A 16,338-nucleotide genomic window follows, 5' to 3' on the forward strand; every position below is an offset into this window, starting at 1 on the left:
GGGGGTGATGGATCTTTTGTAACTCACATCTCACCACCTTGCAATAGCCTATATATCATGGCACCAAGGGGGGTGATGACATATTATAATACCACACTTAACCACCTTCAGTAGCATGTTGCACTAATAAGGGGGAGTGATGGATCTTTTGTAACTCACATCTAACCGCCTTGCAGTAGCCTATATATCATGGCACCAGGGGTGTGTTGAGATTTGTGGTGCCATTGAGCACAAGGTAAGGGCAAGGCATGAGTAGAGGACTAGGATCAGGAGCATGCAACCACATCACACTTGGACATTATCCCACATGAGCACATTTGTAATAAGAGGTGTACCTGCCTCATATAAAAAGGGTCATTTTCAAGCAATGAATACAAGCTTCTCTCAAGTATTTCTATGAGTACAAGTTTCCATCGTGTAACCTATATGAACTTGAGTCAAGCTTGATTAGTTCATTAGCTCATCATTATGTTTGTAATTAGGCTTCATCCTCCATAAGATTAGATTAAGTTAATTAGTGTTATTAGGGTTAGCAAGCTTCCATAGCCATTGATCAGGATATCATGAATTTTATCACCTTCAAGCCATATAAGGCTTTATGTAACCTGCACACAAAATTTGGATACGCATCACTCTTATAACTTAGTGGCTACATCATGTAAACTTGAAAATCACCATGCGAGAATATATTTTTTACATCCATCCAATGTAAAGACCAACCCTTTGCTCTGTAGAGCCCTAGCAATGATAGCTCTCATGGTCTCCCAACCAGTCTTGCCTTATACCTATTCATAGATCCATTTGAGTTATGTTTGAACTTGTACACCCACTTACATCTAATTACCTTCTTATCCTTAGGCAAAGATACTAATTCTTATTCCAATGATGCCATCTCCTCATCATGGTATCTTCCCATTTCTAATTTTTAACCTACTCAAAAACAAGTGGGCTCTATCTCTTGTACTACTTTAACTATGTAAGTATAGTATATCCATCATATCTCAACCTATCAATAGTTTATATCTAACCCAACTAGATATCATTACACGTAGATCAATAAAGGGTGTCCTCAAAATAGTCCGAAAGTAACCACTGACAAAATGCGAAGCTCCTCATCAAAGCTCACCACACCATCCACATAAGAGTGACCTGCTGATAGATCAAGCACAAAAAGTTGATCTTTCTTTTCCCTCCCTTTTATGATACATGAAGTTTAGTACCTGTAGTACCATGACATGATGTATCTATATTCCTAGCATCTCTCAACCTGTCTAACACTAGATCCATTGCTATACAGAACTCTCCAGGTTCATTGCTATAGGATTCTCCAAGTCCATTAAGCAACTACGATTGTTGCTCTACATGTGGGACATTATCATTACTTCTTACATCTACATCTTCAATTACCTTCACTGGTGCTTAGCAACTACTCATCTCATCAAAGATAACATCTTTGCTTACTCGCATTTCATAAGTGTTAGGGTTATCTCATCTATAACTTTTATGCTCTAAAGCATAACCAATGAAGATGTATTTCTCTACCCTTACTTCATATCTGGAATATACACATATGCAATACATCAAAAGACTTTCAAGTGAGACGCATCTAGTTTTATGCTTGTAAACTTCTATTCGGGCATCATGCCATGAATTGCTACAATGGGGGTCATGTTCATAATGTAAACATCAACTACTTCAGCCTAAAAATAATTCAACATATTATTTTCAAACATTAAACCATGAGTAACTTTTGCAATGTGCATGTTTTTTCTTTCTATAACATCATTATGTTTGTAGAGTGTGTACTTGCATGTGAATTGCCTCTTGTTTCCCTACTTTGTTAAGAAGTCATTGAACTCATTGGAGAAGTATTCCCCCCGACCATCCAATCTTAGGTGTTTGATCTACATACCTTTTTTCTTCTTAGCCAAGGCTTTAAATATGTGAAAGTGAGTAAACACCTCACTTTTCTTCTTCATGATAAAGTAAACCCACACTTTCCTAGTGTGATCCATCAATGAATGTAGCATAATAATTTTTGCAACCTACAATTATTTGTAGTCTTGGTCGAGCCGCCATCATAATTTATAACATCAAAACAGCCTTGCATTGACGTGCTTTTCATTTAAGAAAGTTACTTACCAAGCTATCATGCTTCACATACTTTGTACATACCATCAACCTTAAACTTTAACAAACCTGTAACAATATTTTGGGCCTGTATGGACTTCTAGGTACTTCATTTTGCTAGCCTGCATAAATAAGGCACTTTTCTAACATGCACAATGGGGTGTGTAATATCATCATCACTTATTTCCATATACCCTGGTTTTTTCATTTTTTGCATATCTCTAAATCACTCACCACCATAAGTGGTCATACGGTTAGAGGCACCATAATAATCTACTCACTAGATTAGTCATGTGGTCAAAATCCATACATCAAATATTTCTTGATCCTGACACATCTCTTGTCTCATGAAACTAAGCATGTGGTGCATCATAAATAACTGCTCACTTCTATCATCACCCAGTTTTCTTGATGATGCATAGTTGCCTTGTTGTAACTTTCCACTTTTGATATCATTTTGCTTTTTATAGTAGTCCTTTATAATGTGCCCTAGTTTGCCATAGTAATAGCACTCCATGATATTTTCATTTTGATTCCTTTGCCAACCACCTTGGCCTCTCTAGCTCCCCCTACCTCTTGCCTCTTCCACATATATGAGACTGATTTTCTTGTTATGCTGCTTGTGCTTTTGATTTTCAAATCGACCCCACCAACATGTACTCTAGATGATGATTTGCCTCTACCTCTTCCTGATCTGAGTAGAAGCACTGCTCATACTATGAAGGAGAAGAGGTGAATCCTACAACAAGGCTTTTCTTGGACTTCCCTACACCACCACAAAAAGTTTAGCCAAGCTTGCTCTACTAGACATTGGAGCGAGAGGAAACCTAATGTCTTATGAGACATGGATCTCATTGGGAAGCAATCCTTGATCCTAAAAAGGCCTTAATACAAACTGTTTCAGGACTATGTAATGAGTATAAAGGTGTTGCAAAGCTTAAATTCCACATAAACTCTTGTCCCATGGTGGAAGGTAGTTTCTTTGTGATTATAAGAACTATGCTAGAAGAAATCATCCTTGGAAGTCGACTAGCAAATCTCGCCATCAGAGAATGGCCCAATGACCTTGAAGTCATCAATCTTTACATGGGCAGAAACCTTGCTTGTAAAGAGGATGCTACCACCGTCATGCCAAATCACACCAACAAAAACAAGGAATAAATAAAAGACCAAGAATTGTCAAGCCGCCGAAGGCTAAAATGTGCCAAAGGCATAAAAGTCAAGAGTCAGGGTACAAAAGGCCAAAATGTGCCTACGTGTAAATCCCAAGCATAGCACATGTTATTCATAAGGTCTTTTTTAATCGAGTCGCTTGTGCTAGAGAGACAAGCATGAATGTCAACGTCATGCCAAATCACATGACAAGGGAAGTTGTTGCATACTCAATAACAGCACCAATAAAAACAAGGAATAAATAAAAGACCAAGAATTGTCAAGCCGGAGACCAAAATGTGCCAAAGGCATAAAAGTCAAGAGTCGAGTTACAAAACGCCAAAATGTGCCAATATGTAAATCCCAAGCGTAGCACAACATGTTATTCATAAGGTCTTTTTTAATCGAGTCTCTTGTGCTAGAGAGACAAGCATAAATGTCAAGTCACCTATGATGTGAGATGTAGGCATGAGGGTTAAGTTTGATTCTAGGTCAATGGAGTGAAGGAGTAAGTCCCACAAAACCTTGACTCCAAGAGCCTTTTAGGTACATTCTTGGATTGGGGGGCACTAGCAAAAGCAGATGGAGGGGAAACCTTCCTCTGCTTGGCCTAGTGTATGACCCATCAAATCCTCTTTCTCGCTATGATGAAATCTCCAAGGTAAAAACAATGTGAGATGTGGTAGGCGTGAGGGTTAAGTCTGATTCTAGGTCAACAGAGTGGGGAGTAAGTCCCACAAAACCTTGACTCCAAGAGGCTTTTAGGTACATTCTTGGATTGGGGGGAACTGGAAACCTTCCTCTGCTTGGCCTAGTGTACGACCCATCAAATCCTCTTTCTTGCTATGATGAAATCTCCAAGGTAAAAATCTTGTCATCATCGGGTCGATAGCCCATTGACCCTCATTGATTGATCTTGTGTCACATGCTTTATGCATTCGATTGCATCTGTAGGTGTGCCTATACTACACAGACACATGCATTAGGCAGCTTGATTTTGTTGTGACCCTTACACAAACACTTTGCGATGGGGATCGGTATGTTCAAATTGTTTAAGATCGGACACATTTGAATTGTACAATTCAGATCGTCAAGATCATATCACATTCACATCGTCTAGTCTAGATCAAATCTTATTCAAGTATCGATTATTAGCCTCAAAATCACCCTCCACCCACCTTGACCTTAGACTACTAGCCATATATCCCCTATCAAATCACTATAAACAGAGCAGGGTATTTCAAATTAGAAGAGTAAGAGAGGATCATGCTAAAGTTTCATGTCAAGAATGGTCATACAGAGAAAGCTTACTATGCAACGGTGTGCCATCCCCCTACTATGCCACTGACTTGTCCTTGAAGACATGAATGCCAACAAGCTCCTACAAAAAATAAGCTTGCTTAACCTTTTCATACTGCTACCATGGGGAGAATAGACTTCCTTAGATGCTTCCAGCAGGCATTAGCACCTTACAACCAAACCACTAAAGCATTTCATAGGGACTAAGGCCAAGGTGTGTAGAGGGTGATTTTGAGGCTAACAATGGATGCACTGCAAAATGCACATGCATGGATAAAACACAATGTCACAACAGAGGTGGAAAGAAAGGATAGCTCTATTCAACCCCACCAAGTCCAACTCCTCATCACCTCAGTAAAAGCAATATGCACATCTCATTTTACAAGCCCAACCATTTACAAAGGTGGACATAGGCATACTGATGTCGAGAAAACCCTGTCCCCAAGACCACAGCCACAAGACAAAGGCAACAGAAGGCCCCTCTACTAGAACCACATAAGAGAAAACAAGGGCAGCAACAAGAAAGCACAATATAAGGACCATGAGAGTCCGAGGGAGTGCAAGTAATGCAACAAATTATGGGACCATAATTGTCCCCCAATACAAAGTGTCTTGCTGAGTCGGTTGCCAACAAGGATATAAGTGCCAGCCATGTGGTGACAGTTGAGAGCCAAGATCTGATTGCAACTAGATAACTGGACATCCAAGCAGGGTGTATCATCAAGTTGATCCCAGCCAACAAGCAGTCCCAGCTTCATACTGTACAAACACAAAGGGTTGCAAAATATGAAAGACAAATCCCAAATTCACGAACTAATTTCCACCATCGGGAAGATGGAAAGGACACAATTGAAATATGCCGCTAAACTTGATAGAATCATAACCCAACTCATGGCAAACCAAACCGAACTTGATAAAATCATAACCCAACTCATGGCAAACCAAACCGTTTTGGCCAAAAAGGAAGACAAAGCAATGCAGCGTTTCCAAGAGCAACAGGGTGAGGTCGCCGCCTTGAGGCCAACAAAAAGCCCACCAATGTCTTGCATGCAGCTGATTGCCACCAAAAGGATGCCATCATGAGAAGCTTGCAGAGCAAGAATTAGAAAAGGAAAGTGTCCAAGTGCCCACAAGCCTCGACTCAGTAGAGTCAGCAAGGGCGGATCTGGAGAAGGATATATTGATCCTAAAGGTGGCTCTACCCCTTCCCAATTTGGTGCTGTAGCAATACCACAGCCTCTAGCCCAGTACCCCCACCTAGCTCTGTAGTAGGCTGTGTCACTCATGTTTATATATCAAGGATATACCCTAGACGAGCCATTGAATTTGCTTATATTCATATAGCTTTGCAAGCTATGTCACTCATGTTTATATATCAAGGATAACCCCAGACTAGCCATTAAATTTCTTATGTTCACAAAGCTTTGCAAAAAGGTGCCATATGATTATATGCACCTAGTCAACATGATGATATTCAAAGGGGACATCTTCCTAGAGAACCCAACAAATATATATAATCAAAGAATTCATTTGATGGTCTCCAACTATCATGAATGGTGTGCATCCTAAGGAATCCATGTGCAGAGGAGGCTGACACAAAGCAGATATTCATGTGATGGTCTCCAAATATCATGAATGGTGTGCCATCCTAAGGAATCCATGTGCAGAGGAGCTTGACACCACAGAGCAGATCATTTTGAATGCAAATCAATTCATAGAGCCTACTACCACGATTAATTCCATATGACACCAAAACCACCATCCAAGATTGTAGAGTCCATCATTCCTTTACTAACAACATAGGTAATAGGGTGTTCATTTTGTCATTTTTGAAATAGTACCCCAACTTGTTCATGGGAACTTTTAGAGTTCTTTGATTTAGGTTATGGAGGGAAGGTGCTCAATGGAGCATGGCTCATCCTCCTCCTCTTCACATTCACATTCAGCTACGCATGCTCTAAGGTTCCCATTCATTCAGTTAAATAAGTCTCTCCAAAGTTGAGAATTTCCTTATAAAACTTATTGAAACTCGAACTCTTGAGGACGAGAAGGCTATGAGGCGTGCTATGCCACGGGGAATATTCACACTCACTTGATTCATACTCACTTTTTAAGGTGTGATAGGACGTGCCAATGTGTAAGGGATGTGTATTGATCCTTCCCTAGTAGAAAGAGGTGCATCTGAAGGGGATGAAATGAAGTCATCGCTAATCACCTCAAAGACAAAGTTGCAGTGTGCCCATGATGACCCATGGAAGGCCAGCTTTCACCTCCCATTGAGTCCTTAACTGCATCTAGCAATGTGGAATCTTAGTGAATTAGTTCCAAAGGCAGAGACTACGAAATTGTATCTTTTTGCGACCTCTTGAGAAATAACTATGGCTAAGACACGCTCTAAGGTCCCTCCTAGGTTATGTGATTGGCTCTAGAATATGGTCCAGGATATGCTCAGGCAGGGTCAATGGTTCGTACTCAACCACTTTCTTAAGTACTGTCCTAAGTTCAGCCCACACCTTCCTCACAAGTTCTTGGACTTGTCTCATTCTCTCTTTTTCTAACATTGGTTTATGGTACTATGAAAGGTTTTCATAATCTATGGGCTTCTTTTTCTTGGGAAGAGCGGGTTTGTGTAAGAGATCGCTCATTGTCTCCGTGAGCTCTTGTCCGAACCACTTTGGATGGTCATGGCATCATTGTCCTTGACAACTAATCATACATTATGTTTCCACATACTCTTTGATGTCTTCCTCTTTTGGACCTCAGGTCTTGGCTCATTAGCCTTCTTAGGAGCTACTGCAACATTTGGGACTTGCACCTCAAGCTCTTTTGCTGCTTGCTTTGAAGTTGAAGCTTGAGCTTTCTACTTATTATTAGTAGCCTTAAATGTTCCCTTGACTACAACCCTCGTTTTGGCTTATAGCCTTGTGATGGCATTAAGGGGGACTGTATGAATAAGTCCTCCTTGTACACTCACAACAAGTTAAGGCTCATCGACGTGGTAATTGATGTTTCTGCCCACTGGGGATATTTCTATTTTCTTTGGATAATCCTTGTAAGCATGGTGATCGAATCTGCACTTGTAACATTGGGGTGTGGCATGGGATTTAGAGTGCTTGGAGCACTCGGGGGGTTTAGTGCAGACACTCCGCAATACGATATTGACCTTTGCATCGACGAAAGCATTGCATCAATGGCCTATGTATGATATTGTTGAGGTCACTTGCTCTTTCGTGTACTATGGCTTCAAATAAAGAGGCATAGTCTATGGCTAAAGCTAATTCAAGATACCCATAACGATCATACAACTACTCATATGGGTCTTGTTGTTCATAAGACTCATAGCTCTCTTTATCTCTATAGGTAGAATCACCAAGTACTATTGTACTAGTGCAGTTCCACCAATTCAAGTGATAGTATTTAAGGTGTAGTGTCTTGCAAGACTCACCCACATATATGCAAAGAGAGGGAAGGAGATAGAGGAGAGCCACTCTTCTTGACATTGTCTACTATGCTACCTCAACTACCTTGCACTGCATAACCTCTCACAATTAGCCTCTCTCACGAGACAAGCAAGCACAATATTCATTAGACCATGAGCTTCATTGTATAATCCACATACCATTTCCCTCACATCTCAAAAGAGAGAGAGAGAGAGAGAGAGAGAGGGACTAATCCTACACAATGAATACTCTTAACTCTACTCATAATTTTCATTGGACCATGAGTTTTGAATAATCCATAGACCATCTTCCTCACAACTCAAAAGAGAGAGAGAGAGAGAGAGAAATCCTACACAATGCATATACATACATTACTCTAACTCTACTCACACTCTAGTGCATCCAAGTTTTAATCCTGAAGGTTTTAACTCACATAATTGAGAATGAAGTAAATCATAAGTTTAAGATCAATCGATTAAAATAAGTGACAAAAGCACATTAAAGAAAATAAGTTGGATTGATAAAAAGGGTTACAAGATCGATCAAGGGAGGTGACTAAAGATGACCAAGAGAATATACTTGAAATATTTTTTTTCATTAGGGAACGATTGAAGTGATTATTTGAATTTTAATAACTACCCCTTAACTTCATAGCTTTCTAAATGAAAAGGATGTGATTATTCGAAGCAGTTTTTAATTAGAAATTGCCTTGACATCATACTCAACCAAATATTCTTAAAACACCATGCCATAATTGTTTTTTACAAACTTTTAAATCATAGGTTGTCTTAATACAAGGATGCAACTTGATGCTGATGGAAAATTCATTCTTGATGATGAGGGCTAAGAAATTTTAATAGGAGGTGGTAAGAGCTCATACTTAATAAAATAAATGCTAACTGCCTATTCTTTCCTAGAGAGCACTTGACACCTTTGAGAGAAGCTATCCTCCTAGTTAAAAGATATGAAATAGTAGCTAACTAGCTAGTTCAAAGATTTTCTACTTGAGGACATGAAACAATTGGTTAACTTGGTAGACAAAACGTGATGATAAGCAAGTAAAGATCTCAAGAGGCTAACTTTTATCCCTATCCTAGAAAACTGTGATTGATAAATGGAATCCAAACAAAATGTTCAAGTTAATTTTACGACTTAATGAAATAGTAGCTACTTTGGGGACTAGTTTCCCATTATGCAAATGAATGTTATTTGGAATGCAAATGTAGAAAACATTCAATCACACTTCTGCTCTAATTGTCTTCTCAATAAGTGAGGCCAGCACTTTCTTCCTTTCACAAAGTTGGTTTGATTTGTACACTTCATATCGGTTGACGGCTTCTTGGGACAGGCCATTTTGCCTTCTCCACTAAACATCTATTCAGCATTGTTCAGTTCAGCATTTGTTTAAGGTGGGCCGGACATGTGTGAAGTATGCTCCTCTTTTTCTAACCTCATTTGGGATTTTTCCTCAGACAAGATAGAAATATACATTTCCTTCCCTCATGAAGAGAAAGCTATACATATTTATGGAGGAGTTGATATGTGGACACTATGGTTACAAATTTGGCGTTACGACGACTTACCTCGAAAGCAGCACCACTTGTTTACTTCTATATTTGGCACAGTTCTACCAAGTATAAAACCCCTAAGGGACAAACAGAATAAGCCCCCATCAATTGTATGGGCTTTCAAATACTCGCACACCTTTAGGCAAAGAAACCAACCTATTAAAAAAACAAATAACAGCATGTGTTCCCTATGACACATGACAAGCCTTCACCTTCACCTTCACCTCCCAGACAAAAGACCTTGCATGCCATGGTCTATTTCCCAGTCCTGTGTTGAGGACAATAACGTCATAAGAGCCACCACTGCCACCTTCATGTTGGGTCTCAAAAGAGGCTCTTCTCTAGTGCAAGCGCCTGCCAGATTCGCCTATGACACATAACAAGCCGTCACCTTCACCTTCACCTCCCAGACAAAAGACCTTCCATGCCATGGTCTATTTCCCAGTCCTGTGTTGAGGACGATAGCGTCATAAGAGCCACCACTGCCACCTTCATGTTGGGTCTCGAAAGAGGCTCTTCTCTAGTGCAAGCGCCTGCCAGATTCGCCATCTACACCTCAAAATTGTACAGCACAATCAGTTTAGAGAAATCATCTTTATTGATATGATTGATATACTTCGCATAAGGAAATCGTAGCTTCAAATTCCAACTGTAAGAGGTCATGTCCCTAGATGTTGTGTGTACAGGCTATGGGCACACACCTTCCATACCGCCTCTAATGGGTAATCATCAAGGAGCGCTGGATCTACTAGACTCTGTAGCTTCTCTTTCCCATCAGCTGAATCACTCAAGGCTTCTTCAAACTGTAGCTCAAAACAATCAGCACATTCAAAGCCAATTTTGGCTAAATTTGTCATGAATGTTGTTCAAACAATGAGTGTTGCATATGGGCCTTTGGGTGAGCCCCAAAGAGCCTACACAAATGCAATCATGCTAAGATACAGGGAGGGAAGCCCATACCAATGCCACAAGCCCTTGAGACGAGGTTGCAGATGCTTTATCCATGCTAACCACAATCGCCTCTTTGGCAGAAATAATTTCAAACAGCACAACACCAAAAGAATAGACGTCCGCCTTCGCAGATACATTCCCAAATCGTGCATACCTAATGCCCATGCAGGGAAATTGTCAGGACCGTAGTCTTGATACACAGCATACCCTTGCATGAAAGTCCCAAAATACTATAATGACTGTGTTGGGAGAGTATTGCTAAAAGGCTGGCAACAAACCAACTTACTCTGGAGCCATGTATCCGAATGTACCCACTAATCTTGTTGCGTCCCCAGACGCGGTGAGCTTTGTAAGCCCAAAGTCGGCTACCTACACGATTTAAGGAGATCAGATAGATAGTACACTACACACGTGCTATATGGGGTTCTCTATGGTGCAGGAGAAGCACAAGATCCTGCACCTTATATTGGAGCACGTTGATAGGGTCGCAATGAGTTGACTGGCCAATGAGGTGATAGCCCAAGTGGTGAAGGTGTTTGCCTAGGACCAGGAGGCCCTGGCTTCAAAACCCCACAAGGTGCTTCCTCGGCAGCATTGCCTACCGGTGGATAAAAAGCGTCTATGCTTACGGGCGGATAAAAAGTGCCTACAGACCGTGAAACTAGTAACTATGGGAGGATCTTGTGCCTTAAGCTAGTCGGGGGAAAAAATCTGAGTTGACTGAGCTAAGAAAATAGCTTTTTATTTGAAAACGTACCTTTGCATGAAAACTCTTGTCGAGGAGAATGTTGCTTGACTTAATATCACGGTGAATGTAGGTTGGTGTGGTATGCTCATGGATGTACTCCAAACCTCTTGCAGTATCAAGTGCTATCTGGACTCTCGCTGCCCATGACAAAGGTGTTCTACCTATATTTTGAACACCAGAATTCCAATCAGAGACACTTGCTGTTTTAAGTGTGTCAGCTTCTACAAAAGAGAAATCAGATGCACGTCTAGATTTGCAGTGCTAAAAAAAAAGCATATTTTTCAACCAATCAAAATAAAGACAGCCCTTAAATCTATTTCCGAAATCTCTACTATATGCCAACATATATGAAATATCATTCCTTAAAATAAGGGCTACTTCAAATCTCAAGCAGTTTTTCTTAATTCTGGCCAGTAAAAATACACTAGAAAGCCGTTTTTTCCGAGCACTGATCTAGAGCAGTGACTGCATACCTTCTCTCGCTGAGTATTTCAAGTGCTGACTTAGTGTTCCGTTGTCCACATACTCGTAAATGAGGAAGAGAGATTCAACCGTACAGTAGCCGACAAGACAGACCTACACGTGTCCTATGTCAGTTTCCACACTTCAACTAGTTGCCAGAAAGAGAAACCAGTTGTAGTTTCAGTTTGGGAGAGGAATAAAGTAGAAAGATACAAAATCCTCTACCATTTGTGTGGTTTAGAGCTCAACACACAGATTTACTGGCTAACAACCAGTTGCCAACCATGCTACTGGCCCTATATAATCTACCAAGATGAAAAATATCAATTGGTGGTAGTGGTGGGCGCGGGGGGGGCTGTGGGGTATGAGGGCACCGCACAGGGGTGGGCGCGTGTGAACAAGATGTGAAGATGTAATGAGAAGTTACCAAATTTGTGTGGTGGACACGAGTCAGCACCTTCAACTCAGCCGAAAACTCTCGTGTGGCCTGCATGTTCATCATCTTGATTGCCAACTTCTGAAAAGAGAATGCACGTTAGCAAATTTATCTCACAATCTACTGACAGATCCATGTGTATAATATGCATGAATCATGCAACTTATAACGACTTAACTACCTGCCCACGTAGTTCTCCATAGAAAACGGAGCCATAGCCTCCTTGCCCTATCTTCTTAGAGATGCTGAAGTTGTCAGTGGCAGCACAAAGCTCCTCATAGGAGAACTCAACGGACCTGTCCGTAGTGAAATTTGAAAAGCCTGATGACAGGGTGCCCACAGTAGTATCCAAATACCCACTCTCCTCAGAATAATGCCATGCAGCTCCTGTGTGAAATAGGTTGCAACACATGGTCACCACGAAGTAAGGTATATCCCTCCTTGCATCACACTGAGAGAACAGCCTCCTCTCAGATGTTTCAAAAGGCATGCTAACCTGATGAGCCCGTAGCAATCTGAGGTGCTGGTGGAGCTTGATATTTCTCCATATTCGTTACTTTTCTACGTTTCCTGGGAAGATGGACGTATACATAGAATAGAACAGCCCCTACAATAGCCAACAGAAAAACAGCTGCACCAACTGATGCTCCCACGATAGCCTTAGTATTGCTGTTACTACCCCTGAAACATGTGTGGACAAGGACAAGAAGAACTTAGAAAACCACGTCTGATATTCAGCTGCAAATAAGATGCTGCAGCGAACTTACATGCTGTTGAAAGGTGGGTAAACACCATTTCCATCTGAGTACAAAAACAATCAAACCTCAGAACTCTTTTCATAAAAAAAGATCTTATTCTTACCAATCATTCACACAATTTATAAGCAACTGAAAAAAACCCACTACTTTCTTGGATTGCATGATGAGATATGCTGTATTGTAAGACTAGGATCTCTACTCTCAGACACTTCATAGGACCAAACAAAGGCTGCCTTTATGTCTTCGATCTCTTTGCTTCCTGCACGCACACTGGATATCTGAATGAAGCCGTGTTTGACCTGCCGAAATAGCACATTAGAGGAAAATTCGTAATCCAGACAGTTTTTCCTTTTCAACCCACAAAACTTCGTCCAAAAAGTCATCTTTTGTGTCCAAATTGGCCCAAAAGGTGTCCCATATATGGATGTATGTCTTGGGCACTTTGGAGCCTATTGGTCTGCAAAATCAGCTCTAAATCTGCCCCTAAATCTCCCCTATAATGTTGCCAAATCCGAGACTAATAATGAGGTTATCCATGTCCACGGTTGTGTACATGACATCCCCTCCCACTAAACTTGATGACGGGTTGGAAAACTGTCATCCTTCCTCCCTAGACTATTGACTTTGATTGTCTGAACACCTTACCACTTCTCAGATTCCACTCCAAGTCTAGTTGAAGAATTGTGCATCTGTTCCACTTTAACTCCATGCCTACAATCCCTTTCCCTTAACACAACTATGGTCTCCTACCAAGAATGATCAGGCATGTTGCTTTGCCTCGGGAATTGGTCTGAGAGTTAACCGGTGTCCTCCTTTGAGGATACACTCCCAGAGAATGCTTTCCTCTACATTTGCTTGCTGTAGGCCACCTCATAATGCTGCCTTTGATGTATTCTGGATTCCGTGCACCTTCCTAGCACAACTTAGAGGACTGAGGCTGAATGCTCTCATACCAATGTTGCATGCGCGGAAGCCTTGCTTACTTGATTCTCAGTCCTAAGCCTAATAAAGAACAATGCTGCAAACTTTAATGATGATTAGACAAAGAGAGAAGAGCCTCAATGCTCTGATACCAATGTAACATGCAATAGGGCTAAGCTTGAATGCTCTGATACCAATGCAGCATGCAATAGGTGATCGTCTTAACGCGCAACAAAGCCTTCTTTAAACCTGTGAGTTTATGCAATCCACTTTACTTTAAGAGAGAAGATGGGAGTCGATACCAAATTGGGTCCCAATAACCCACTCACGGCCCCCCCACAAGTAGGAGTACTTGCTTGTATTACTTTGGAGAACTTTATACAATGATGCGAATGATAATTGTAGACTGCCAAACGCAAGGACGAAGAAGACTAAACACACGTTGAACCATATGCTGAACCAATAACACTGTAGAAGACTCTATGAAGCCAATTATGCGAATCCAAAATTACTGAGGATTTGCACATATGTTGGCTGAAGATGAGAGGATCTTCTACGTTGCCTTGGACTGAAGCATGGAGTGCTTGAGGCTGTTTGTATGCTCCTAACTGCTTGGTTGAATACTTTGAGGAATGGTGCGATTTATGCAATGAACTAGGGGGCTGCTTCTATAGGTGCATATGCTGCTGGTTGGTGCTAGAATGCTGCTATTGACTAGGTAAACAGTCCACGACTTGTGAAAAATGAGCATTAAATGTAAGGCGCTAGCATTAAGTGTTGGCATTAAATGCTAGCCTAACATTTAATGCCGGCCGGTTGTTATATATGCTAGAATTTCACTGCCAATTGGGATTATGAGGTGTCCATGATGTTTAGCATCAAAAGTTAGGCATGTAGCATGCCTTATGAATGGCCATGCACATGGAACTCCTACATGTTTCTATATGATTATGTCATGCAACTAATGGACTGACCTAGACATGCCCTAACCTCAGATGACTCTACATGTTTTTTTTCCAAGAGGGTTAAGGGATAGACCTTGACACCTAAGCTTGGGAGACTGACCTACATAGCTCGTGCCTAACATGTCCCGGATTGGGGCCACAACATACGACAAATAATCCTAAAAAAGGTATTAATGATGTGTAATGTTATATTAAATGCTAAGCCAATGCGTCACATAACACCACAATGCAAGGTGCATGTGACATTCCTTCCTGCTTAGCGCGGCAACAGGTTCATAGCTTCCAAGTAGTCCGACAATATTTGTGGGTATTCCTAGAAAAATTCTTCATCTAGCCATACAGCTTCATGATTGCCTCCATCCTTGAACTTCATGTAGAACTGTCTTTGTCTACGACCGGAACCATGCTTCATCTCTAGAGGAGAATCTACTTAGGCTCAATGAATTCGGCTTTGTTAACCATCCGAGGCTGTTGCTCATCTGAGACCACCTGCAATGCTGATCCAACATCGGGCTTCAACCAAGAAACATGGAAGATGTTATGGATAGTCCGATTGTCTGGTGACCTGCCAACAGCCAGGCCTTCGGACCTGCCGACAGCCAGCGCGAAGACCGAGAATTCCTTCATTCCAACTGTTGATGGGTCATGCTGTCCATCCATGATGGAAAGGAATGGCCCTTGGTCTGCCATTTTCCAAGGATTGGCTCCCAGCTGGGGCCAGTCCTTGGAAAATGGCCTGCCAAGGGCCATTTCTTACTCGTCTCTATGGTTATACCTTAAACATGGTCATGGTGGTGATTAATGATCATACACAAGTTTGCTGAACTGTGGAAAATAGGGGCAGAATTTGACAGACCTTTCGCAGGCACGAATAGTATGTCGACATGCTCCTGGAGGACATTGAGGTTAAGACCCTTGTTGTATCTCTGCAAGAGGTCGACGGAGATGTTAAACTTGAGTGCAAGACTAGCCGCGTTATCATTCTCCTCCGCAACATAGGTTAAGAAGAGACCGTAGGACGAGCTGACGGTGGGATCGCCACAGGAGCAATTCACAGGGATCTCGAGAATGTTGCCGGGATAGATGTAGGACAAATCGTTACCATTGTCAACAGTCATGGCATTCGCTGTGGTCAAGAACTCATACCCCTGAGAAGCTATGGTGCTGGGCAAGTCCCCTGAGACCACTGAGTAGGAGAAGTTGTGCCATAGCAAGTCGTCGACACAATCGCACCTGAAGGGGATGCGAAGCGGCTGCCCGGACTCCAGGGATGCTGCAGAAGAGTTGTTCAGCTGGCTGTACCAGAGGATATCGCTCTTGGTCGCCTGGAATCGAGCGGCCACAGTGGAGAGGTTCCCATCGGTGGTAGAATTGAAGGTGTAGTAGGCCAAGGCCACGCTGCAGCCGTCTGGTGGCACGCAAGCTGCATGCGCAAACCTCAACATTCCCACTAGTGAAAGGGCTGCCATCCAGCAGCACGCCCTGCCATCGCTCACCATCTGCACCAC

General features: G+C 41.8%; 1 protein-coding gene across 1 annotated transcript in view; it reads right to left on the bottom strand.

Moving 5' to 3' along the window:
* Nucleotides 1–9,229: 9,229 nt before the first annotated feature.
* The window catches only part of LOC147632696 (chitin elicitor receptor kinase 1-like), a 7,286-nt gene continuing 177 nt past the window's right edge, over nt 9,230–16,338 (bottom strand). Inside the window, exons 1-11 of the mRNA XM_086807521.1 lie at nt 15,687–16,338; nt 12,954–12,987; nt 12,683–12,867; nt 12,368–12,573; nt 12,178–12,267; nt 11,762–11,864; nt 11,298–11,449; nt 10,827–10,909; nt 10,550–10,694; nt 10,291–10,392; nt 9,230–10,138 (exon numbers count right to left, since the gene is read on the bottom strand). The exon at nt 15,687–16,338 is cut by the window's right edge and continues 177 nt beyond it. Of these exons, the coding sequence (XP_086663647.1) occupies nt 9,989–10,138; nt 10,291–10,392; nt 10,550–10,694; nt 10,827–10,909; nt 11,298–11,449; nt 11,762–11,864; nt 12,178–12,267; nt 12,368–12,573; nt 12,683–12,867; nt 12,954–12,987; nt 15,687–16,329 (1,893 nt within the window). The 5' untranslated portion in view covers nt 16,330–16,338 and the 3' untranslated portion in view covers nt 9,230–9,988. The remainder of the gene's footprint in view (nt 10,139–10,290; nt 10,393–10,549; nt 10,695–10,826; nt 10,910–11,297; nt 11,450–11,761; nt 11,865–12,177; nt 12,268–12,367; nt 12,574–12,682; nt 12,868–12,953; nt 12,988–15,686) is intronic.

Source organism: Cibotium barometz, chromosome 13 (assembly GCF_041138505.1).
Source record: "Cibotium barometz isolate CiBa-2024 chromosome 13, ASM4113850v1, whole genome shotgun sequence".
Lineage (NCBI taxonomy): Eukaryota > Viridiplantae > Streptophyta > Polypodiopsida > Cyatheales > Cibotiaceae > Cibotium > Cibotium barometz.